At 43.1% G+C, this 27,670-nt stretch overlaps 2 protein-coding genes across 2 annotated transcripts in view; both read right to left on the bottom strand.

Moving 5' to 3' along the window:
• The window catches only part of LOC308315424 (AT-rich interactive domain-containing protein 3B-like), a 72,281-nt gene extending 54,634 nt beyond the window's left edge, over positions 1 to 17,647 (bottom strand). The window contains exons 1-2 of the mRNA XM_080763387.1: positions 17,419 to 17,647; positions 15,978 to 16,628 (exon numbers count right to left, since the gene is read on the bottom strand). Of these exons, the coding sequence (XP_080619513.1) occupies positions 15,978 to 16,628; positions 17,419 to 17,454 (687 nt within the window). The 5' untranslated portion in view covers positions 17,455 to 17,647. The remainder of the gene's footprint in view (positions 1 to 15,977; positions 16,629 to 17,418) is intronic.
• Positions 17,648 to 18,483: 836 nt separating this feature from the next.
• Positions 18,484 to 27,126, bottom strand: fam219b (family with sequence similarity 219 member B). The gene is made up of 6 exons (XM_080768644.1): positions 26,807 to 27,126; positions 23,908 to 24,016; positions 22,826 to 22,919; positions 22,652 to 22,729; positions 22,266 to 22,317; positions 18,484 to 22,168 (listed from the first exon to the last, which is right to left on the bottom strand). Exons 1-6 carry the CDS (start codon positions 26,882 to 26,884, stop codon positions 22,019 to 22,021), a joined length of 561 nt encoding a protein of 186 aa, XP_080624770.1. The 5' UTR covers positions 26,885 to 27,126; the 3' UTR covers positions 18,484 to 22,018.
• Between the last annotated feature and the right edge of the window lie 544 nt (positions 27,127 to 27,670).

Here is a 27,670-nt window from a genome sequence, read left to right as displayed (position 1 = left end):
TCTGGTTTGCCAAATAAACTGGCTGCATTTGTTCAGCTCCGGCCCTTTCACCAAGACACCACATTCCACAGGCAGAGGCCCCATCCCCCCATACACTAACTGACTGGCTGGCCCCCTTTCCATGCCTCACGCAAATTCAACGTTTATAGGGCCGGCGTGGCCAGAAGTTCACACTCATTGGTTCAAAGAGCCTTTCACAGGCAGAGCAAACATTTTAGTGGATCACATCTGGGCCACTACATACAGTACCCCACAAGTTAACCCTTTTCTGGAAAAAAATGTTTCAGGAGCATGGGAAGCCAGCCCTGAAAAGGCTGGCTTTTCCAGAACCAGAAGTATGCTCAGAAATGCATGGGGCCCCCCATCTCAAAACCTCCCACCCCTCCCACTTAAATATAATTTGATTTGAAGCTATTAGTTTTGTTCCATCAAGTGTACAGTGACTAATCTGAGTCTCAAATATGTGGAGGGGCTGATCGCAGACAGAACCTTGGCTGGAAAAAGAACGTCAGACAGAAACTCTTGCTCCGGGAGAAAAATAAACGATTCACATTGCGCACATTTGTGCAATAAATCTCCCCAAAAAATACAAATTAAGTTTGCTTGGCGCCAAAGTAGCGCCATTCTATTCAGGTCAAAGGGAGCTATTTAGCCCTGTACTCCTGAGTTAAAAGCACTGGCTAAAAATACCTTGCATATCTCACATCTTTCAAAGAGCAAGTATCCACTCCACCCCCAAGCTAATGGCAGTGAGAGACATGGCACTGGCACAGGCGCGATAGGCCTTTATACACACAGTCTCATTCTCACAGCCGAGGGGAACTTGATACATTCACAGATCAACAAAAGCCGTTCGCTATTAAGACACATCACGTCTAATTACATACGAGATGACAAGAGGTCACACTGCCTGCAGTCAGATGAGAGAAGGACCTCTTTGTCTCTGCCTGCGTTGGGGTGGAGTAAAAACCAGCCTCCTTATTCTGGAGGGTTGCTTTCCTCCATCACAGCAGTAAGTGTTATGACTATCTCACTCAAATCTGCAGTATCAAATGTTCAAGCCATAAGCACAATTCACAGCTTTTCCGCGGGGGCCTAATCGATAGAGACTGATTTCTCCATTCTCATGGGGGGCAGGAGTATCCGTTTCCTCTTGGCTAGCGTTAAGTGTGCGAGGCCATTCTACCTCTGACAGGTCAGCACCCCCCAGGGACCCCACGGCCCGGGCTGGTGTTCCCAGTGTGGGTGTTGGGCTGCAGCCCCTGCCTCTCACTCACTCGCTCCTGGATGGACCGGCTCCCGTCACGCATCTGGACTGGAGCACGTCTCCAGAGACTAACGAGGAGAGGGGAGTGCCGACTGTCCCTACAGCTCTATGAAGTTCACATGGAGGGTCCAAGACATGCTTTGGGGGGGAAGCAAAGGGGAAGCAAGAAAACGACTCAGTCATAACTGCCAGGTGCAACAAGCTATTGTAGCGCCCATTTTCGTTCGTTTCCGACGTTCTTTTGTTGGTTCACTCACTGTGTTTTGTTGTGCATTTCCTGTAGCTCCAGTTAGCTCATAACATTAGCTGCTGTTGCCACTCACTCTGTGTTGCAGCGTTCAGAGTATGGGTTTGTATGCTGTTCAGACTCCCATTGGCTTAGGAGGCAGCCAATCATGACTAGGTTGTGTTTAGAGTCGTCTTCACGGTCGTCAGTAGTGGTGCATGCAAATGTAAGACAGGCTGCTTCGCAAAAATACAAGAGCAATAATGCCAGACTTCTACTTGTGGCACACAATGAAAATAGCAGTTCTACAAGCTCACAAGATAGAAGATACCAATACATTGGGGAAATTTACATTATTTATTTATTTTATATCAAAAGCCCATAAAAAGCCAATTTGAATTAGTTCCTTACTTCCTTTAAACGAAAAAGTGCTGCGTGATGACGTAACACGGCCTGAAGAATCTTGATTTCGTTCACCCGTTTGATTCCCATATTTGTCTTAGTGTTTTGAATGTTTGATGTGTCTATTTTTTATAATATTAATAATATATAATATATAATATATATATAATAATATTATGTAATATTTACATAATCTGCAAACCAATTTCCCGCAAGGGACAATAACGCGTCGCTAACCTTGAACCTTTTACAGAACTACTCCGTTTCTAATCTCATTCAAGATGACATCCAGACAGTGTAGAACTAAATAATCAGGATGCTAAAATATGTATCAAACATTATAGGTTAGAAATAAGCCACGTAGTAGCCAACTGTACAGCTTTCTTTCTCTTATAAAACAAAAAGACTGCAGCGCAGGTACTAACGTGACGTTCAGGCTATGGGACGTTTGGTTCAGAAACGTACAAGCTTCCATTTCAGACTGAAACGTCAAAATAAATTTACCGAAAATGCCGTGTGTTTGTGGAATTTTCAGCTTGAAATGCTGGCTCTGAAGTTTCTGAACCAATCAGCGTCGCATCCCTCCAGGCTATGGGGTTTTACGTCCGTGACTTCCTCTCATGTTTGTAAACAAAGTGACAGAGACGTGGGGCAAAGCCAGCGGATTATTTCTAACCTATTCCTATTCCTATGTATATAGGTTAAGTTTAAAATGAGTAATACACTGTCTGGATGTCATATGAATGAGATTAAAAACAGAGTAGTTCTTTAATCAAAACCAGCTGTGGAGGAGGACAATGAAGCATAGAATCAAACTGGTGAGCTTCAATTTTATTGGCTTTTATTGATGTGGGCCTCGACATGTCATTTTCAGGAAATCATTAAAATATATTTTATGGACTTTTGATATAAAAAACACACAAAAATGAGAATTTGCCTATTTTTTGGCATCCATTGTTAGGTATGCCCATATGATGACCACGGATATGGTCTAAAAGTGTGAAAAACTTATTTTTCACTACACCTTTAAGTATTTTTTGTTACAGAAGAAAAGCTGAGTTTTGATAAGCTAGATCTGAACAGAATCAGGAAATTGGGTTGTTTCATCTTTACAGCAACAACAGATTCTACAATTTTTATTTTACAAAAAAAAAAAAGACTAAAGGGGGACAAATGTTGCTGTAACTATATGCTACATTATATTTGCTGTAATGTAAATATTCTGAAATCCCCAATCATCTTCAGGATAGGTTCTTGGTTTTCTAATCATATTTTGGGGGCTCAAGCGAAACCTGAAATGTCTGTTTGACCAGATGGTTAACTAATCAAGGCTGAATCTGATGGGGGTTGGGGCCATTCAAAATCTGCCTCTAATATTATTGACCCATGTTCCAGAAGTGTAGGCTGATTTGTATCAGCAAAGAGGCTTAGGCACAGTTATACAACATGCATATCTCAGATATAACACATAGTCCAAACCATGTGTTGACGACTGATACCTGAACCTAAGATGAATTCCAGTAGAGTGTTTGTTCTATGCATAATGCCATTTTGGGCGGGAACCCCTTTTGGTGTTTAAGCATTATTTTATACTTTAGCTATTAAAAAAATAGCAGATCCACAAGCTCATAGCGTGGCACCGAGTGGTCTGCTATTTTTGAAAAATCGTGAAAATGTGCTTCAAATATTTGAATATTTAACTCAAATCTTGCTTCTGGGGAGTGGAATAACATATTTTCACATGGGGGTCGGTGGCCAATTACATATCATTTTTGGGGTCCTTGACATGAAATATTGAGCACCACTGATATAGAAACAGTTATTTCAGAAAACCCGTCAGGATTTAGAAGATATTTAAAAAATGTCGACGTCTGGCCTAAATGGGTTAAAGTATGTTTTTAAATTTTCTTTTTTTCTCAAACAATGCATTTCAAGGTACTCACTACATATGAGCTAAAATGGAGGAATGAATGACAAGATAAGTATCGTATCTTCATATCTAAATGTGGTATTGTTAATTGAAAACCCCCAAGGATATAAAATAACCTATATTCATTGCAGAAGTACCCTCTATGTTGTGCTGTTAATAATTACATTTTCTTTGCCACTCTCTAATCATTTACTAACATGGCTTTTGAAATTATCGACTGAAGCTGACATGGTCCATAGTACTATTCACAATGATTGTCTATTAACCACATCAGTAAAATATGTGCAAAGGGACCAAATCTGGGGTCCATTAACCACTTCTTAAAGATTTTAACCACACACACACACACACACACACACACACACACACACACACACACACACACACACACACACACACACACACACACACACACACACACACACACACACACACACACACACACACACACACACACACACACACACACACACACACACACACACACACTTTTTAACCGGGGTCCCCCAGAGGATCCCTTGTTCTCATCTCGTCTTCCCTCTTTGTTGAAAACTGCCCTGAATAGGTACATTGGAGTTCCTGTTGGCTCACCACTGTGAGTGATTCCATCGATCGGGTAAGTTAGACAAAACTACCATCTAATCTAAATCCATCTCTAACCACGCTGTGCAAGACCTACCCTGTAGACGCCATCATTCTTTTGAGGCGGAAGTTGCGGGATTTTGGTGGAAGTACCGCTCAAGGAAAATACGTTGATGCTTTACAAATCAGTTTACATTCTCCATGAATCAAACAAGTGTTGTGATTGGTCGGAAAAATATTGTATCCGGGGGAAATACATCTGAAGGATGTTCCGGACAGACACTTCCGCTGATATCGTCTCTGCCTTAGGTCGTGACCAGGCTTTTCTCTTGGCAGATGAATAAGGCTGGGACCGAGGCTAATCTCTAACATAATACAATTCATGTGTTATTCACCTATAATAGAATAGGTTGCAAAATGAACTTGTTAAATGTTCTTAAATTGAAACTAAAGTTAAAGAATTATAGGCAGAATAGTTAAATTAGATTCTCAACCTTTATTTAAGTAGGAAAGTCCCACGGAGATGTCAAAGAATTCCCCACATTTTCTAAAACCTTAAAAACATAGCAGATCTACAAGCCTACAACCCATCTCAACATGTTGTGAGCTTGTAGATCACCCATTTTCACTATTCGCTATGCTACACAATATAAGGTTTAAGTCCTTACTGGGGGTACAGAAAAGGAACTACGATTCCCTTTAAATGCTCATTGTAAGGAGGCAGAAAGCTGTTTCATCTAAAGTCAAGGTGCTATGGCTCCGACTCTGGCTTTGCTTACTAGAATATAAGCCGACTCCACTAGCCCACTGGCTCTGGAAATAGAGATGGCTAAACGCCCAATATGTGAATGTAAATTCAGCAGAGATGACATGGCTTTTAGTCTAATGTGATGTTTCCTTGGCAGTCAGCGGGATCCCCCCCCTCCCTCCCCGCCACACACACACCCCTGTGCTGTGGAGGCTCGTCCTTACAGGCACACGATTACGCTCAGCTGGAGTGTGAGGACTTGGCAGGCGAACAACCTGGCCACGTGCTACTATAAACGACATTGGATGTTGGCAGGCGGACTAGACTGAAGAGGCAGCCGCAGTGCAGGGGGAACAACTAGCGAAGTGAAGGAGGGAGAGAAAGGCCGACTGTGGTGAAAGGAAAGTCATCTACTACTTACTTACTACATAACCTTCCATACCTCCTTCTCTCCACTGTGTGGCTTTGTGCCAAGAGCCAGTCAGCTGCTGTGTGTTTACGCCTGGGCCCTTTAACACAGTAGTTCAGTTAGCACCTATAGGCCCCTGCTGCCGCTAGCCCTGGACCTCAGCCAAATGTAGTAGCAGCGGCGGAGGAGGAAGCCAACCCAGTCTAGCACTAACAATAACCTGACACGTTCACTCGCCACCTCCTCTGCACCTCCTTGCTCCCTGCATCCAGGTCCCACCACTGGCCATGAGACGACAACACTGACCCACACAGGAAGAAATACAACTCGTACCACTGCGTTATGGAAATGTCCAGGGATGTTTCTGTTTCCAGTCTCCAATGTCATCACAACACTGAATTAAGTTCCATTTTTAACGCCTTGTTGTACGATAGTGTCACACTAAATTGCTGATCTACAAGCTCACAAGCTCCGTTGTTGAGTTTGTAGATCAGCCATTTGCTAAATGTTTTGTAAAGTTTTCGCCTACGAGTATTAATCACATTCCCAAAATAGGGAAATAGGTTGAAAGTGGTTAAACATTTTGATCTGATCCAGCATAATCAAGGCTAAAAATGCAAGGGTCTAAAACCCGGTGCAACGACATGCAAGTTCAGCTTTATAGTGCAAAACTCAAGGTTGACAGTTGACACAAGCTCACATGTAGCATGAAGGAGACAGTGCACTACAGACATCACTCTACAGCGTGCACACACACACACACCTTTCCTATATTAAAACTCCAGGTCACTGAACGCTACAGTGTCATATGAGCCTGGCTCCCTGTCCCCTGCAGCTGGCAAAGGCGTTGGTTAATGTCTTTGTCTTTTTTGGAACCCCCCCCCCCCCCCCCCCTCCTTGGACCTTCATTAAAGGGCAGGTGTTGGGATACACCGAGTGGGAGTGGTCGTAAAGGACGAATGAAACCAGCGATTGGTGGTGGTGGTGGGGGGGCTTGTGGTTTCACTGCTGACTGATCAGATTACAGCAGCCATCAGTAGCTCTGTTTCCATTAGAAGCAAGGAAGTCAATCCTCCAGGGTCGATTTGGGGAAGGGGAAGGAAAAAAAAGTGTGACAACTCGTAGTAATGGACATACACCATTTAAATGTGAGAACTATTTTTTTGTCCTTCAATTCAACTAGATAGGAAAAATGAGGGGAGATATGCATGAGAGATCCAAAAGGTAATTTACATCCAAGGCTGCAGGAGCCATTTACGTTCTGAGGCGAGGCAGACACCTCTCATACAAAAGGGGGAAAATGCCCTGTCCTTACAATAGCTATACTTAGCCCTGGAGAATAAAATAGGCCTTTTCAGTGGAAATCCACACGTTCCTCATTTAATGTTTGCCATTCCCAGGCTGGCTTATGTGAAATGGGTTCCTGACATAAAAAGGACAGTATTCACATCAGCTTAGCTTCGTTTGGCTACACAATCAATAAAAAAGGCTTCGTTGACAAAAATACATTCTAATTGTTGAGGTCACAGAAGCGAAGAGCAACAGACCAACTGTTCAATCCTACACAGCAAATTCCTGAAGGTTAATTTAAATCAGGAGTCAGGAGTGTAAGAATTGACCCTTACAGGTCCATTTTAACACTCTTGTGATATTACTGTGTAATTGTTAAAGAAGAGATGACCATACAGTCACTTGGTCTCCTAAAAGACAAACTTTCATTAAAAAAAAACCTGTGCAACCTTTTGTGTGTCTGTGTAGATGTCAGACTCATCGTCGTGACAGACTAGAGGTTCCAGACTGGGCTATGCTGCGGTTTGTTGTGGTGGTGGAAGCAATATTAAGGCCAGCATTGTCTGGCAGACAATCTGTGAGGGGAAAGGGTTACTGTGTGTGGACCCACCAGGGGGGCCTTTTCAGTGCCTGTCAGGAGCAGATGTACCCTTTGGGACTCTCAAATAAAATAAAGTGTCTCTCTGGCTGCGCCAGTGGCCCCCACCTGCTATACGGCTCATCCCTATTCAGACCCTCTCCGCTCTTTACCCGTTTACAGCCCAACGTTAAGGCCGAGTGAAATGAATTAACAGATCTCCAATCAGAGAGACCTGGCCAACACATGGACACCCCTCCCCAGTCTCTAGTTGGAAGCCCCGAGTGGGAAAACTCACTGCTTGAAGAGTTGAGTCTTTAATTCTGTCTGGAATGTTTCCTTTGGGTGGGGCAGTGTAGTGTAGTGTAATTGTAAGTGTGTGTTGAGAGTTGAGACAGACCAATAACCCCCCCACACCCTACTATCTCCTCCTTCTACGACATCTCCTCCTGCTGCCCCCACCCCTCTACTCCCCTCCCCCCTTCATCACCCTACTAAATTCAATACCTCTATTTCTGGGGCAGAAGGAATCTTACACACTTGGCTGTTAGGGGCAGGATAGTGTGAGCTCACGCCGACCACAGAGAATGACCCATAAGCCTACGCCCGCATGTGATTAGGAGAGCCATCGTAATAATTGTTTCGACTGAGGTTACGGTTTAAGTTTCCATTTCAGTGTGGTAAATACACGCCATTGTTTATTTTTGAACCCATGGCCAATAAGTCACACCTGCAGTAGATTTACACCTGAAGAAGGTTGCATGACCCAAATACCACATGCTAGTCTCAATTAAACGTTTCCATTGCAAGTGGGGGTGGGTGTCAAAGATTGTTTTCCCTGCAGACATGGAGCCTGCAGTATCAGCATGGCTACATTAAGCATAGAGAAGATCACATCATAAAAGGAAGATCGGTATTAAAAGCTTTAGTGCTTCTGTTGGCTCGAGCCAAGCAGAGCTACAATGCTCGAGACACAAAAGCCCACATGGAAATGACCTTAAAAAGCCCAACGTAAATACTCAACCTCACCTTTGTTCTGTTTAAAGAGTTAGCAATACCAACTAACAATAAAGCCTTCACTGTTCAGCAGTGGATTAAAATAAACCAGCTGGAGGATAACAACTGTAGTTCAACGTTCCATTCAGCTCATGTTCAAAGATGTCAGAGCTACGGGTTAAGTTTTCATCACACTGTTACTTGTCAGCTTCAGCTTGCTGGACAGGATTTTTTGTCTCAAAAGCGAATACAAAATAAAAAAAGAATAAGGTGCAACCTTTAACCAATTTTGGGCCGGGAAGGGAACCCCTTTTGGTGTTAGCATTATGTTATGCTACATTATGTTATGCTACAAGCTTGTAGGTCTGACATAGAAACATAGCTTTTTCAGAAAACGGTCAGGATGTAGAAGACATTTTTAGAATCTGATATCAGGTCAAAATGGGTTAAACAACCTCATCTGTACTGAGATCACCATTGTTGTTAAGGGGCCAGATTTGGAAATTAGGTTAACCAGTTAGTGTCCATACCATTAATCACAAATGCCATTAGTAATTGCATTTTTCCGCTGTGAGGTCATTTCAGATACTGAGCAGGCCACTGACAATGGACTGAAAAGATTCAAATTCATACAATGGCAGGTCGAATGACAGAAGCCTCGTGACCCAAGGGTCCAAAGAACATTCAACAACTGAAACAAATATATGTTTTAACTGTATGATTCTGCTGGTGACCTATATCGCACTGTATGAATGAAAAAAAAATAGCATATATCCAAGGCTAAAAAATAATGACAAATCAGTGTAGGCGAATTAATGCAATTACGCCACTAGGGAAGAGGTGTCGGACTCATTTTGGGGTGAGGGCCTAGACTAGAGTATGTTCCTGCACTGCATTCATATAGTTGGCTTCAGTTCTAGTGTGAACTGTGAAGACATGTTCCTGCACTACAGTCAAAGACTCAAGGTCAAAATTACTACACATTTATTGTACTAAAGTTCTATTAAAGTGCTATTGTATGAAATAAGCCTAAAAGGAAAATTCATAAAGCAATCGTTGATCATTATTGGCGTATTATTAGATATATGAGAGTGTAGAGTAGACAGACAGGACAAGGAGCATGTTGAAAGTGAACCAACCAACCAGCTGGGCCTCCAGGCACCCCAAATTCCTTGCAGAGGTGAAAGAAGAACAGGAGAATTCCCTCTTCTACTTGTGCAATAGACGAGGACATGCAAGGACAAACCTAACACCCTAGCTCTTTTCTTGTTTTTTGCATTTATAAACAATATTACAGATCTTGGTCTCTGTCAAATCTAACAATCGCCATCTGGCAGAAACCAACCAACTCAATTTTTCATGTTTTTGATTTTCTTTCCTAAATTAATCCTATTGAACACCCTTTACGAGTGTTGGTTAAAAACATATTGAACCAGTTACAAGTAATAAAAAGTGGTTCTGACAAAACCAGCTAACTCCATTGGACCCTCAAATTGTCTGCTAAATCAGCCAACTCCACCCCCTCTCATGCAAGTATCTTACAAGTCACAATACCAACATTGATTAGGCAGTATTGCTTCGTTTAAAAATAAATAAATAAGGTTTTCTTCATTTCCTGAAAAATGAACATGTTGGGAGAGTTAGAGGCTTCTGCCCGACAGCAGTTTGTGGTGCATAAATAAGGTTTTGCGTTACTTATGTGGGCAATAATATTTATTTACATCATTTATTTTGGTAATAACTAATGATTGACTGATGATGAACGGCTCCACACACAATATAGTACATACTAGTGGGCAGCCAATAGACAAAGACCATTTCATATTTTGTGACAAGCTATGCATGCAGTGCACAGCATTTCATGGAATCCAGTCATCCGATCCTAGTTCAAAATGAAAAGTACTTAACCTGCCATAGTGAATATCATCTTCAGCTGTAAACCATGCAGCACACTGTCCAAAACTAAGAGCTGGTCATAGATGGATTATGTGCTTGTTTAATAACCCAGGGAGAAATTTGGATGATACAGCAGATCAAAGCACAATAAGGAGGGCTATTTCATAATATATTTACCCTAAAATAGCTACAATCTAACAATTTATAACACGAGAAAGATTCACGTGTCCAAACTACATTGTGAATGCATCATTCACAGAATGGTACTTTAGAACTGAATGACCAATATGATGACCTAATCATTTCTTGTCTGTGTGACCTGCATTCGTGGGGTTAATAAACTGTAAGACCAGTCTAATGACTTTAGCATAACAGGAAGTTCAGTAAACCAATAAGCCCAGCTAAAAAAAGAAATCAGCCATTAAACCATTTAGAATGCACTGACAGTTAGAAATCAGCCATTAAACCATTTAGAATGCACTGACAGTTAGAAATCAGCCATTAAACCATTTAGAATGCACCGACGGTTTGTGGCACAAGAAAAACCATTTAGAATGCACTGACAGTTAAATCAGCCATTAAACCATTTAGAATGCACTGACAGTTCGTGGCACAAGAAAAACTGACATGACTTTCAGAAAACTGGGTCACGGACGGTGGAGCACACACACCTGTGTCACACACACACAGTCACACACACTGTCACAGATGAACTGATCCCTCCTGGTTCCCACCGCAAAACTCACTTCAGGGCATGTCTCAGTCAGTGGCATCGGTTTCTTGCACTTTCCCAACAAGCCGGATATTGGGGTGCCCCGTGCCCTCCATTGTGTATAAATTTGCATAGTTTTAGTTTTAGTTTAGTTTGTTAGATTTTGAGGGGTGGACATACATTTTTGAGGGTTTAATGTTAGATTTTTGTTCAATGTTTGTTTTAAAAACGCCATTGACAATGAAGAGAAATTAATGTTTGTTTAGTCCCCAACACAAACATTAAATCCCATTAACAATAAAGATAATTTAGTTTGTTTTCCATCATCATTACATCACCTAATTCCCTCCTCGATGTTGTAAGATGATAAGAGCGCCCCTCACTTTCACACAGGTGTGATTTTTTTGTTTTAATAAGACGCAGTAAAATCCTGATTGTTCATTTAAAACTGACATGTAACCATAATGGACCCTGAAGCGTCCATCTCGTTACAAATGGGTACATTCACACTGAATTGGACCATGTACGGACTAGGACACAGGAAACTGAGAGGGAACGGACATACAATACAGGTCTCTCCAGTCGGAATTAAACGGGTGCCGCCACGATTATGTGGTCGACACAATATCCTGCCAGCTAGCGGCGCCCCCGTCAAAATGCAGTACTTGAGTCCATCTGTTGAATACAATGTTCAACTCATTTATCATGAATGAGCCGTAAATGAATGAAGCCAAACGGCCCAGTCTCTAAAAGCTTGCACACAATCATCACACGCGCACTTCTATCGATCTAACCCCCACCCCCACCCCCGGCAGCTGTGCAGCTCTCCACTTCCTGCCTGATGTGTTGCCGGGGCGACAGCTAAATTATGCAACAGCGCTTCGCTCAAACAAACAGGTTGTGATGTGTGCGTCGCAGCCGGTACGCTCCCAGTTAAGTGATGCATCCCTTCCATCGTACCATTGGTGCCTGGTCACCTCTCCTCTTCCCTCTGCCATCACAACAATGCAAATGAAGTCCAGCACTGAAGCCGCTACACCGGCTCCATTTTCTCTCATTTGCCGAGAGGCAAGCTCCAACAGGAACGCCATGGAGCATTTAAATGTTAGGAGGAAACTGGTAAACCAGTGACACACACACACACACACACGCCACCTCCAACCACCTGTAGCCTTTTCATACATACAAGAAACAGCTCTGTTCAGTTACTACAGGAAACAACAGTTACACCAACCGCTACGACTGGAGCATCCTCATCGGCACGTGTGGGATCACAGACAACCCCATGGACTCCAGGCATGATTAGAAATCTATTAATCATGGGAGGATTATCAGTGTGTGTGGATGTGTAACCATAAGGAGTGCTGGGGGGAGATTACAGGGGTCACTTGGCCTGTGTGTGTCCCTCCGCGCCAGTGCAACAGGGCCGGAGCGACGTGGGCCCCCACTGGCCCCCGGGACCCGCTGACCCTCCCTGGCGCTCCTCTCCACGCGATGTCTTTGTCCATGTGCTTGTTTGACAATTATTTACTCTGCTGTTTAGGGCAGAGCCGGGGTCACCGCACATACATCACTGACAGAATAACACTAGCTACCCGTGTCTGGTCAGCCCCTCCACCACCCCCGGACCACTAGCATGACCCTCACAGAGCACACACAAACGTAAGCACTCAGGGTACAGTACTGAAAGACTGTGCCAGAAGGGTAATTGAACGAGCAGATGATTGTTCCTGATCGCAGGGAATGACATCCAACGGGACCCTGTGTCACATTAGCATGACATAACACGTCATGTACCACCCTCTTTGTTTTCTACATCTGTGTTAAGTGTTAACATGTTACACTTGAGCCTTGGTGACCCAAACCCAGCACTGTTTGTGTCGTTTGCATATAAACGTCACCACTGCAATATTGAACTTGTTCTACTTTTGCACTTGCTGCTAAACTGGATGAGGTCATCATTCAAAAAGGTCACAAATGCTTTTGAAACGGTTATATTTCACAAAATCTTTGTGAAAGGTTATATCAATGTTTGTTTAATACATTTGTAAAATTTAATTTGTACTCCTTCAAACAAGATTGTTTTATAATGCCGATTTGTTTCCTTCGCACAAAAGGGGAGTCGAAACAACGTCCAAATTGTTATTTTTGAGTGGCGCTCCTATATACAGGTTTAATGTTTGTTTTAAAAACGCCATTGACAATGAAGTGAAAATTTACGCCATCGTGTCCCTAACACAAACATTAAATGCCATTAACAATAAAGATAATTTAATGTTTGTTTTAGCACTGTTTGTTTTACATCACCTAATCAACGTAAGTTAGACTTTAATATATTAGCGCCCCTCACTTCAAACAGGTGTGATTTTTGTCTTACACAAACATTTAATTCCCATTGACAATGAATTTACGTCATATAGGCTATAACATGTCGATATGAGCAAATCGACATGTTACGTCATGATGATGTACGATAAGAGCGCCCCTCACTTCACACGGGTGTGATTTCTTTACATCAATACAGGACCAGAGTTTCACAATCGGTGCTTCACCACTCAAAATGGAAATGTCAATGTAAAACTGAATGCAAATGTTGGCCAACTCTAAGCCAGCCGTACCTTCTGTCATTGCTTTTATGAACATAAAGAAATGTACTGCCCACCTCCACCTCACATGCCATTATTGGAGGACGGTATTTGCGGCATCTGCCGAGCTCCGTCGCTGGCCTCTCCAAGACAATGCCATCAAAAACAGGACCCCACTGCCCCCCTCCCCCGGCACTGCAACCTGAAACTGCCTGAAGAGATGAGCCGCCATTAAATACAGCAGAGCTGACATAATGACAGGAAAGATAAAGGAAGAAAAAAAAAGGGACAGAGACAGACCATTTCTCATCTCATGATGCCTCTACCACCCCCCCTTCCCTCACCTACCAAATGAAGACCACAAGGCCTCCACTAGAGTCTCGCACAGCTTCTCCCTGATCTCTTATAGTGATATGGCGTTCACACATAGTGTACAACACCAACAATACCACCAGCTCTCATTCTCACCAAGAACAATGAAGTCCGACTCCATTTCAGACACTTTCTACTGGGAGAGAATGGCGCTGCCTCTCTGGCTGAACAGCAGAGCTTGTTTTCTGTCCAGAAAAGAGCCATACTGGACAAGTATTTATTCCACTATTACTACTACTCCATTACAGTAAATCCCATCATGGATTTGTGGGTCACTTTGAGTGGACAGGCAAGGGTGTCAAGAGTTAACCACTTAAATAGCGAAAATAGTCAATCTACATCTACAAGCTCACAATGCATTGCGGTGCGTTGTGAGTAGATCTGCTGATAGTGGCATGTTCGCCTATCATGTCCAAAATATATTAGGGAGGGACACTAGACGTCAAGTGGTTAAATGAACACTGAGGCTGCTGGGTTCATCCCCACTGTCATTTTTAAACTTCCCTATCACGCCTGTGCTGCTGAAAGGGGGCTAAATTTGGAAATGTTTGCTACACAGCCAGGCACCGTCCAAAGACATTTCCCTTTAAATAGCCAGTAATAAAATCCGGCAAATGATAGCGCTGCATGCTCCTCCCACTGATTGCACAGATATGTCCTCTAACGCTGCTGTACTGCTGAGCAAATACCAGCTTTTAATAACCATGACCCAACTGTTGTTGGGCTCTCCTCAACCTTTTCTACTTCCCGAGCGGTGAGCGGTGATCACACACACACACACACACACACACACACACACACACACACACACACACACACACACACACACACACACACACACACACACACACACACACACACACACACACACACACACACACACACACACACACACACACACACACACACACACACACACACACACACACACACACACACACACACACACACACACACACACACACACACACACACACACACACACACACACACACACACACACACACAGCATTCCAGCACACTGTAACATGGCGATGAGGCAATATTTACCTTCAAGGAAAAAGTGCACTTGGCGCACAGCCGAAACACTTGAGGGGGTGTAGTGTAGTAAAGAGCGGCTACTGTTTAGAAGCTCTGTCTAACCCTCCCACCCCATGAGTGCCGCGTGCCGAGTCTGCCGACCCAGCCAACCACCCGCAGACTTCCAGCAAGCAGCCCTGCCTTCGCCGACTCCTCTACCTGGACCTGAGCCAAGGTCTGCGCAGTGCTGAGTAAGACACACCGAGAAAGAGAGTGAACGAGATAGATAAAGAGAGATAATTAGAGGGAACGAGAGACCGAAAAAGGAAGAGATGGAGAGAAGATGAGAAAAAGAGACGCCGAGAGATTAAACAGGAAACGGAGAGCGCAGAATGAGAGCCAGTGTCAGCAAGCGTGAACCGTGTAGCGCCCCGGAGCCTGGCCCTTTGCCAGGACCCACTAAGAGGGAGGATTTTTGGCCACAAATCAGTGGGCGGTCTGGGCCTCCACAGAGATTTGAAGAAACACCGCCTGAGTGGTTTGTACAGGAGCCAAGATTAAACCGACCGTCACAACAGGGGGCTGAAGGGATGGGATGAGCAGTGGGTAAACACACAACAGGAGAGTGGAAGAGAGTGAAAGGATGATGCTAAACAGCAGAGGGACATCTGTGTTTTGACGAGGTGGCTCTGTGTTGACCAACTGTGTTTGAGCAGATACCAGGCACTTTGAAGGCAGATTAGAGCTCCAAGGAGAAATATACAGACGTAACGAGCAAGAACCTTTTCGGACGGCGCAATTCTGCGTTCTTCATAAACCCGCCAGGCAGGCGGCTATAAATGTGCGCACGTGGTTTAAGGAGTAGTGCAGCTGTGTGGTTTGAAGGTATAACTAAGAACAGACAAAAACAGGAACTGACATAATGAAGGAAACGTGCTGGCGGGGAGCCAAGGTGTCGGGCTGACCTGTTTGAAGTGATCGTCGAAGCTCCAGTCGCCCTGTCCATTGGGAGAGGTGGCAGCGTGGGGCCCTGCGGGGGACAGACCCTCGTCAGGCTCCTGCTTCACCCTGACGGGGGGCGAGGAGGCATGCTGGGGGGTCGAGGTAGTGTAGCTGGGGAAAGGGCGTGAGGGAGGGAGGCGCGTGGCGCTCTGCTGCAAGGCCAGCGTCTGCTTGCGGAGAAACTCCAGGCCACTGGCGCTGCGCTCCTCTTCCTCTTCGCTACCTTCGTCCCCCTCCATCATCTCCTCCTCGTCTTCATCGTCTTCGCCCGAATCCCGTCCCCTATCCTCCTCGTCTTCCCTCTCAGAGTCCACGCTGCTCTGATTGGAGACACGGGGCAGCAGCGGCCCTCCCATGGGGACCCCTCCGGTCATGCCCTTGCCCATGAAGCCCGCCCCAGAGGCGCGGGCCGCAGCCAGGATGGCCTGTTGCGCAGCGACCTGCTGGGCGTACATAATGTGGGCCTCACGGAGCCTCCTCTCTTTGCGTTCCATCTCCAGCCGAGCCTGTTGCTGCCGCTGGAGCTGCTCCATGACTGCCTCGAGCTTCATCCCTCCTGCAGAGGCTCCTGACGGATAGCCACCACCAACACTGGACTCCTGTGACATACTGGGCTGAAAGGGAGAGAGGAGGTAAACACTGGTGAGCAAAACCCTAAAGCCAAATCCAATGTAATATTTATAATTATGACACACTGTCCTGGTTATAGAGGATCGGGTGGGACGGGTGCTTGCTGTTACAGTGTACTGTCAGAGCAAGGAAATAAAAAGGCTTACAAGGGAAACAAAACATTGAAACTGGGCCAAACACGCGCCACGAGCACGCGCGTTTAAGTGGCTACATATCCGACCAGCATACATTACAAACGTAACACAATAAGTGCGTCACTCACATATAGGGCTCCTCATAGTAGCACCACATAGGCAAAAACAAAAAAATAATTGCAACATCCACAGACACTTAATCTGTCGCCCCCCCCCCCAGAAGAATGTTTTTTATGCCCCACGTATATTTGATTAGACAATAAGCATTTGCATCTATAGTAAAGTGCAATCAGACAGACTGGGATGAAGTTGAAGTATGTTCTTAATCAGAAACACTAACTGATTTTGTTGGAAACATTCAGCAATTAGTGTAACCAGGGCACCGACCCTCACAAAGTAGCTTATAAAAGTTTGGAAAATGTGTCAAAGCCAAATGTGCATAGTTGCCAAATACACTACGTATTTTGTTTTGTTTTGTTTAACCCCACATAATCGCTCATAACGCGATTAAAACGAGCACTTGTGCGGACAATGTGTCAAGCAGCCTCCGGTGTTGTAGTGATAAATAAATGAGGAACCCCGGGTTATGTCACAACCGCAGGCCGGGCTGGGCGCAGCGCCAAGCGGGGGAACAACTCACCATTTGTGCCTTGCTGCTACCGGAATTATCCACCATCCCTCCTTCCTGGCTGGCTGGGCTGGCTGCTCGTCGTCCCTCGTCGCTGGCACGCTTTCAATCACTTGTAAACACACGGAGGAATAAAAATGTGCATGCACACGGCAAGGGAGAATGATCGACTTGATCGCCAGCAGAAATAAAACGTTTCTCTTCGACCTTCTCCGATAGGATTTTTTTTCTCCCCCCTGATTTTCCCCCTTTTCTTTCTTCTTGATCCTCAGTTAATATAAAAAAGGAGGACCGACACACGAAAATGGCCCGATCTCATATCTCGTTGAGGTAACTCCCTCGACTCGATTTTCCTCCTCTTCAATTACACCCCCCCTCCCCACCACCCCAGCCTGTAGGACCCGCCCAGTCGCAGCAACAAGTTTCACAGTTTACTTACGTTACATTACACCACCATGCAAATACTCTCTCTCTGCTCCGGCTTGCTGCAGTGCAACCCCCAATGTCTCTGCTAATAATAGAAATAAATTGAACATACAGTTGGAGGAGCGATCCTCTGATTGCTTATCTGTCCCCAAACACTGACTCTCTCTCTCAAACACACACACACGCACGCACGCACACACACACACACACACACACACACACACACACACACACACACACACACACACAGGGTTCCTCGGTTGTATTCGATTGCGTTCAACATAAAAGCATGTCAAATGCTTTATCGTGATGACCATCGGGTCTGAAAAAGTAATAATATTCACGCCAAAATGTACCGTGTGACAGCCCTACAATAGTTTATGTCAAATTACATGTCTCAATATTGCAACAAATCCAGGTTAAGAGACAATGCTTCCCCCGTGTGGGCATCAGGAGTATTGCCTAAAAAAGGGAATTCTCAAGCTACCACCTACTTCCTGTAACTGCAATATATGATTATGAATCTTTTATGGCAAGTCTGGCAAGATGTTACAGAATGACAAATCAATGCATTGCTGTATATTGAAGACAAAGATCAGATATTTTCAAAAAACAAGGGAAATAGCTGGAATAGCCCTTTTCACTAGGGCCTAAATGGTTCATTAATCAAATATTAAGTTTGGGTCTCCCAAGAGTCTCTTCCTAAAAATGTAGAAATGTATATTTATATTTGAAATGTATTATACAGAAAATCATGTACTTGCAAAATAAATGAATTATGAATGACAAATGTTTTACGTCATGGTAGAGTATATATGCCTATAATTTTATTGAATAAAGCAAAACACAGCATACTCAAATACAAAAGATTTGTGTTTTCTTTGTCAAAATAACAATTCAAGTTATTGCATTTAGCACTCAGTAACACTTGGTATATTGTCACAACAATGTTGGTTATTTAAAGCAGATTGTCCATTTATTTGCATAGTACAGGCAAGTCATAATAGTGTGCCTGCTACTGACCACTGCTGTTGAGTGCAATATTTTTTCATTAAATCTGCATAAACAATAGTCAATTTGGGGTCAATACACTGTTTTTTGGTTGATCGGGTCCAGCAGGATCCAAATGGGACACTTGTGGGCCTGTAGCCTCGGAAACCCAGACGTTTTTATTTCCAGGGAGAAAAAAGTGGGCCTGTAACTCAACTGAGACCGAGTATACAGATTTGGTTCCATTTGTACATTTTCAGACAGAAAAAGGTGAAGATTTACAGTATAGATTGGGGTCCCAGAGATAGAAACATTCCATCAAATGGGGTTCTGTGGCCTAATGCATACCAAACTGGGGGGGGGTTCTTAAAAAATAAAAAAGATTCAGAATCACACTTCATTTCAATCAAGAGTTTTAAATTGCATTTGAATTTTAACTTGAGCCACTTAGTGATACAATAAATTGCTTCCTGTGTTCTTACAATGGTCATGCTAGAGAACATTTAAATGGAAACTGTAACTTCTATGACCATGACAGAATCTACTGAATCCACCTCTTGAACTGATTAAAATAATAAAAGTGAATTGACTATCACCATTCGTTATTTATATATCAGGGTTCCTAAACAGTGTTCATTGACATGCAAAAGTTAATTTATCTAGGGCTGAATACATTATCAATACACTATAGAGTACACTATTATATCTCTCCATGTCTTACATCAAATATAGCATACACTGAATAGTGATAGTGGAGTCTGCATACACACAAGAGGCAGTATTACATCAATCAGAACATTTTTGATTCAATGTTTTCCTTTCCCCACTCCCACCCGAACTTCATAAAATTTATCTGAGTTTTCAGCTTAGGAACCCTGACATATCCATCCTCCATACATTTATTGTTGTGTTGTATGTAGTCAGCAGCTAGCAAACATCCACAAATGTATTTACTGTAGTCCCTCTCAGGCCCTCACACAATGACCTACGAACTCCACACACACACACACACACACACACGTGCGTGCGTGCGTACACACACACACACACACACACACACACACACACACACACACACACACACACACACACACACACACACAAATGCATTGTTTATACAATAAACAGCTACAAAGATACTGAAATGATATGTATAGAATTCAGACTGTAACATGAGTGGGCAGAAATACACAGTGTGTAAATGGGAAAATAGAAAGAAATCAAGACATGCCAACAATTACAGTATTTTGCCACATGAACCCTAGCATCACTATTCTGGGCATGTAATAAGAAAGATGAACATTTGACGAAAATAGCCGGCCTACAATCTCACAACACGTTGCGAGCCACAGCGTATTGTGAGCGTGTAGAACAGCTATTTTCGGTGCATAGATTTGGTGTAGAGGAAAAAAGGAGGGGACCAATTGTAGACTCGGGTCAATAAAGTATACAGGGTTAAAGTGGTAAAAGCAATATAAAATGTGGTAAAAACAATACAAAATAATAATCATCCTTTTAGAACAGTGTCTGTGTTTACTTTAGCTTGGGACACTTGCCCATAATCTATGTGACATGCTATGCCCAAAATGAAACAGATGTGGCTTAAACTCATTTATAAAAATAAATAGTGTTGAATTCTGGACTGGAAATAATACAGTATGGCAAATTGTAAATGTCGTGTGACATGGTAACAGAATGTTTTAGTAGTTGTTAAACTGGCACAATAATGGTATGAATAGAATTTGAATTGAAATTCACATTTCAATTTTTCAAATTTGTATTATTTATGGCGTATGTTCACGTAGTTATAAAGCCAGCAATCTCCTCTTTCATACAGTGCAGCTAATCTTAAGTGTTTCTAGGCACATCTGTCCGATTTGTGTAGAGCAGATCACATTCCTATTCCCATCACATTGTCCTATATACAACACAACTCAAGAAACACACGTGTAGAAAGTGACTTAGTTTTAAGAGTAAATGATATGAATCATGAATAACAACATATGTTTGTACGTTTCCCCATGTACAGAACATATAGGAGGTGGATGGGTGAGTCACTGTCGTGGGCTGTGGTTTCCCTAATGACAGTGTGCAATGTAACATGTTTAATGAAGTCTGAGACTTCAGGCACAACAAGAACAAAGACTAAAGTATTCAATACTACAAAGAGAGGTACTATTTTGTGAGCGTACTAGCCATAGCCTAAACCTTTTCTTAATGAAAAGTGTGTGAGGGAGTACTGAATGTAAAAATAATAGCCTAGCTGGGGTTCTTTTACTGTGATTAAGGGCATGACAGTGATTTAATAGGTCTGAGGCACAGCAAAGCCCTGTTGAGGTTCCCTTGATTACAGTAAAAGCATAGCTCCCTAAAAGGTTGCATTCAACTTACATAAATATTACTGCATACTTGCAGAAAGAACTATCTCCATTTAGCCCTTACTACCAAAGTTGGCAAGGCAATCAATAAAACATGGCTAGCTGTGCTCTCATCAGCAAGTTGGGATCCTGTCTAAACCTATTCTGTATCCGTCTGTTGAACAAATCTATGTGTAGTACTGTAACGTTACACCCAATGGAGCATCACTTGCAAAGACTAAATAATGAACCAAGACAATGTTTTGAAGCCAATTATTACAGAGAAGGGCTAATCAATGTGAAACAGCATAGGAATGTTCACGTTCCAGGCAGGTCTATAAAGGACTTCATGTGACAGAATAGGGACATCGCAAATTCACAGAAGAGCTGAAAACACTTGCTTTAGTACAATATTCTGTAGAACAATATTGTGTGCATACATAGTATTATCCCTTTATGGAGTGGCTGCAGAGCTTCTGAGCACAGTGGACAAGAAAGCAGGTCACTGAGTGAATCCCCGAAGAAGAACGGCTCTGCCACAGAGTGGTCACAGAGTTTGTTTTGCCCCATCCTATCAGAAGAAAAGAAGTTGACCTTTTGCGGTCACGGTGGCTAAGGCATGGGCTGATGTCCATTGATGCTTTGGTGAGAACATCAGGTGCACTGCATAGTGCATACAGCCCTGCGTAAACAGGTGCTTAGTTTTAGTGATACAAGGGCTTCCATACCCAGGCAGTGGAGTAACAGGGGAACAGGAAGCCGCATGTTAATGGTACCTAAAGTCAGGGGAGAACAGGGCTGATTCCCAGCTTGTGTTCGTCACGGCACCAATTGTGGCCTCACTGCACGGAGCAGGACAGGCCCTCTCCGCAGCAACACACCGAGGTGCCCACGGCTTTGGGCGGAATGAGATCTAGGTCCTCATCATCTGGGATCTCGTCCAGGCGGTAGCCGTCCTTCAACAGCTGCTGGCTTAAGTCAGGGTGAACCTGGTGAAACCAGACAGAAATACCTCAGTGAGAGATTTATGTGGTGGGTGACAGGTTGGTTAGTTTGATGTGTCAAACTTCCATGCAGTACACTCACCTCAGCTGAAGAGTAACCAGAAGAATACTGCTCAAAATCGACCTCTTCATCACTATGGGGTAAAAAAGATGAATTGAATTGAATTGCATTGAATGGAATGGGGCATTGGGTTTTTGTGCTAATTCGCTTATTTCCATCGCTCAAATTTTTTTTTTGTATATATCCTCTCTTCATAATGTAAATAGTATCCCAAGCAGCACACTTTACTACTTATTTTGATGGAAATAAGCGAATTAGCACAAAAACCCAACGTCCATTGAGGGCTTATGGTAGGGGAAATAGCCAATAATGCACTTTTGCACAAAATAACACCTGGACTTCTAGTCCGAAATTCTCCTTTAAGCTCTGCAGTAAGATCAGTGACTTTACAGCCACTATAGTTTTACCTGTCGGAGTCGAGTGCAACCAAAGTTTCTTCAGGATGCTGACTCAAAGCTGCATATCCCTTATTGTACTTCACAGTTCTACAAGAGGAACAGGAAAAACTTGATGAACTAACCAAAGTATTCTCATTCCAATCATGCGTACATCATAAAAGGTTCTCTCTCTCTATCTCTCACCTCTTAGATCCTGGTCTGGGTTGGTGCACCACTGGGGCCCCTGAGTTAAGAGCTTTCTTCTTCAGAGCTTTCCGTGCCATCTCCCTGTGCTTTTCTGTAAACAGCCACAAGTACCACAAAATTCACAGTTTACGCATTTAAGCTGTATAAATATATACAGTTTCCATGAGAATGTCCTTTTGCAGAGGAATGAGGAATGCTGAGCGTGTCATGCACACACACAAGCACATGCCATTGCCATCACACACATAATTCTGCAGAATTGATTAGCCTCAGGTATGCGTGAGGACCTAGCTTCCACCTATGTCACAACATAATAGGCTATGGGTCAGAAAGTCATAATACTATCAATGACACTGTGTGCGAGACTGCGAGTGAGTCTATAACCATAGGAAATTTCAGATAAACAGGACACACAATGTGGCAGTCTTCCGCAAAGGTTATTTAGACAGATGCTAGATTAATTTGTTGACCTGGTTTCAATGTACAGACTACAGATTACTACAGAATTATTATATTATAATATATTATATTGTTTAGAAGAATTCAAAGTTCTTGGTTTACCTCTGCATTTGATTTATACGTACTGTATAAAGAGCGTCTGCTAAATGCCTAAATTGTAAATTGTTAGTGTTTACCATGTCACCAACATAGCAATGTCTGTGACTGATTGTGCTTCTTACGCCTTACCAATGAAATCTTGATTATTGTGTTTCCTGAGACCCTAGTACACCTGTTCTACACATTTTGGAATTAAATACATGAGAGCCTAAACAGAACAGAGTCTCCAGCTAACAGCCATCAACAATCCTGAAATAATAATAATGTTGCAGAAGGACCTCCAATTCATGTGAAGTAAAAATCTTTTTGTAATTTGTCTTGCCTTGTTAAATAAAAAGGTACAATAAAAGGTATAAATATATATATATATATATATATATATATAATTATATATTAAACAATACTACCATTGTGTTTCTTTGAACCCAGAGCAAAACCATGAGGGGCACAATTAAGTAAGTACTATAGACAGGGAAAGAGAGAACCTATTATTGGTGCCCGTGAGTCAACAGCATACTTACGTAGTTTGAGGTGGATGGCTGGAACTTTGGACATAATGTAAGGGCCTCGCTTTTCCACAGGCCTGAAAACTCCATCTGTGGTTTTGGGCCGTGTGCTGCTAGCAGGAGCCTGAGAGTCCATCAGAATGATATTTATTGATCATATTGGTCCATTACAAATACATGATCCACTTCACATGAACAAGACATTTGACAAGCTGTCTGGCTTTAGCCTAGATCTAACTTTGTTCCCTTCCCAGTCTTATCGGCATCTCACTACGAGATAAATCTTGGAAAAGGACTACTGCCGGAAGTACAGTACAGAGCTACATGTTGTCCAGCCTACTGGAACTTATAGCCCTCTACTTCCCGTACTTCCAGTTAGACACTTTCAGCTGTAGTTCTTGTCCAGTCTGGCCTGGACCATACCACATATAAAAGATAAAGCTCTGTTGTGGGTGTTCTGGGTGCTATCAAGTTGATTTTATTTTGTTCTCTTTTTGTTGACATGTGTGTTTGTTTTCTTCCTGCTCTCACTCTCCCAGACTGTGCTCCCTCCTTTTTCTTCGTCTCCCTTTCTGGAAAACAACAAAATGATGGAGCTTGCGCAATTCCACCCAGTTTTTTACACACCTGTAAACCTGTTATGTGACAATAAATTTGATTCTGAATTTTAAGGCTCTCTGCTTAGAACAAGGTGACACCAGGTACCGTAACATAGAGAATTGATGCACCTTTGCACAAGCCACATTAGTGACGATTTCACAACTGATGAGGTCAGGGTATGAACCATAGACTGTAAAAAATATGGACAAAGCGTTCCGCGGGTCTAACATGAACATAAAATGAAGCCTGTCAGTCCTTGCAATGGAAGTCGCCATCTTTCTAGATCCGTTTTGGCCCAGCTCAGGCCAGCTGGCCCATTGGCTGGCCCAGACAACGAGGCGGGACTTCCCCCTTCTTCTTCGTTGGTTTTTATTTTGACTCGAGTGGGTGGGGGATCCCGTTCATAGACTGTAACGGTAGCCACGCCCCTCAGAACATGCGCGACTTTATGGTCATTTTTTTTATAAATGGGACCAGAATTTTATGACATTAGAAATGAGACTTTAAACTAGTGACTGGAAGCAAAAAGTATTCATGACCATGTTTATTAAGGTAATACAGTCTAGGTGAAGTTGGGCCAAAATATGTGGACTTCTATGGGGCTATGGGTTTTTCTGGGTCCAGTGACAGCGCCACAACAGGCCATTATATGAACTTTCATTTCCTTAGTGGCTTCACAAAATATCTCTCTGACTGCCCCCCTGGTATGAACAGGAATAGAAAGAAGATTAAAAAAAAGAAACACCAGTATTGCTGCTGCTCCCAATTGCAATTTTACTAAACATTTACGAAGTAAATTTGCATTTGGGAGCAGCAATACTGGTGCGCGTATTCTTATATACTAATTCACTTTTTTGATCCAGCACCGTAGGTCTTGGGTGAGGGTGTATTTAAGCTGTTTATCAGGAATCTAGGAATAGATAGAAAACGTGATGTTCTAGCAAGCAGATGGCAGTTGTGTTTCAACAGTGGCATGTTGTTTACATGAGTCTGCCTTATCTTTTGATAAAGGAAAACGTCAGAAACAAATCTATATGAGAGAGTAACTAGTTATAAGCTTACTGTATGTACAGAATACAAATACAGCCAGTATTTGTGTTCTGTACATAAGCTTCTGGCATATTACATTACAACACACAATCTCATCTCATCTCATCATCTCTCTCTTACATTAACCTCTTGAACCCTAGCGTCCCTATTCTGAAGGTAACCCTTAGATCTCCATATATGGAGCTGACCTGTTCTGATATTCCAGTTGATCCTTCCCCATCCTTCCTTCCTCTTGGATGTCTCCCTTTTGACTGATATCTGTCGATTCAAACTCTAGACGGGCCTGCCCCAAAGTTATTAATCAAATGCAGTTGCGTCCGGCAGCCGCCGAAAACTATTAGCAGACAACACTCTCTCTCATGCACGCTCCACAATGTAATTATCAGGCAACAGTGCAACACTGTCTCTCTCTCTCTCTGTTTCTAGCACAACAGCGCCACCTTTGGCCCTATTGGTACCCTAAACATAGGGACATATGGATGGACAGACATAGGGATGGAAATAGGGACATTGCTGTTCCTTGGAGTGGCTGCACCACTCAAAAATGCCTAGAGGCTGCCTGTCTAAGGTATAGTGGGAGTTTGTTCCCCGCCGTCGGTGTAGAAGCAGAAAGTTGCTTCACCATTATTTTTTGTTGCCATTTTTAGGCACATCGAGCAGGTCAGCAGTGGAGGACCTGAAGGGGCGGTTTGGGACATATCTAGGCAGGCAGTCATGTAGGTAGGAAGTTGCGAGACCAGGCATTGAGAGCTTTATAAACAAGTAAAATAATTTGAATAGGTACGTATAGTGGGCGCCCCTGCTTCATCTTTCTGTCTCTGTACACGGAAGGGCTGTATATGTACATGTGGATATGGTGTGCGTGTGACTGTAATATTGTCACACCTCAACACCCACTTATCACACAGGGACATCAACGTCAAGCTAAGCAACAATCTACTTTCAGAGGGCAAAAGAAAACCCGTGCAGAAGCGTACATGATACAATAACAGTATAGCACCCACATCAAACTCAACCACATGCTCCTAAAATAATTAAGATGGAATAGACTTTCACGTAGGTATAGCCTTGGATCAACACTACTATCGATGTTGACATTTGCATCATAGATATAAGAAAGTAAAAGTCAGATAAAATACATCATCCAATACCCCAACAATAATAACTTACACCAACAGCCCCCTGGACTTTGGGTTCATGTCTAACGTTAGCTCTGGTCCTCCGAGGTACCAACTTAACTACAGAGTAATTATTCTGTAAATACCGTCAGGTCTGAGGGCTTGTTGGGTTGTGCATCCAACAGGGTGTCTCTCTCCTGCTCCTCTATGATGTCGTTCATCATGATGTTGGCGTTGAACTGTCACACTTTACACCACAGTGACAGTATGGGCATCATGTTGACCGCTGTCCCCTGTTGTTGTCATGGATGTATTTAGGCTGTTGTCTGGACTCTGCAGTCAGCTGCAAATTCTATGCTATAGCTAGCTGACTGCCTAGTATCTGTGATCAGCGGCGTTCGCGCTAGCTTAGGCTTTAACATGTACTTATTTGGTTTAAAACATGAGATTTACAAGCTACTCAATGCGTCGCATCGTGGCTCGTTGTTAGTTTGTAGATCTGTTGTTTTTTTTAGCAAGCGAAACTCTCGCGCGAGGGGAGTAGACTTTTCCAGCTTCCGGTATACCGCCCAAGCCGGCAAGACGGGTTACACCGATTTTGTTGACCTATTGAATACTGTTACTGCAGAGGTCGGCTTGAAAGAAATTATGCTTCTGCCACTTGATTTGTCAACTGGCTGGTACAACTTTGTTTTGTTCATTTAAGATTAGATGAAAACAAAAATTACTTTGATTTGCAAAACAATAAAATTCAATATAAAGTTATAATATTTAGAGTTCAAATAGTTTCCCCCAGGGCCCCATGGGATTAAAAACAAAAACACCTCTAGGCTCACGAATGTTGATAGGTGTCTTAAAGATCGGTGTAGCTGTCACGAGGATAAGTATTCCCGGAAAGTCATTGCCCTCTGGTGGTTGCTTAGTGACCATTATATGGTGTGATTTTTATTCAGTATATTAAGAATCTAGAGCCTGAGGTTTAGCAAAAGTCCATGCGAGATTTTATTTTG

Source organism: Protomyctophum bolini (assembly GCF_963924005.1).
Source record: "Protomyctophum bolini genome assembly, chromosome: 1".
In the NCBI taxonomy this organism is placed as follows: Eukaryota; Metazoa; Chordata; class Actinopteri; order Myctophiformes; family Myctophidae; genus Protomyctophum; species Protomyctophum bolini.
This window is presented reverse-complemented; position numbering and strand designations above follow the sequence as displayed.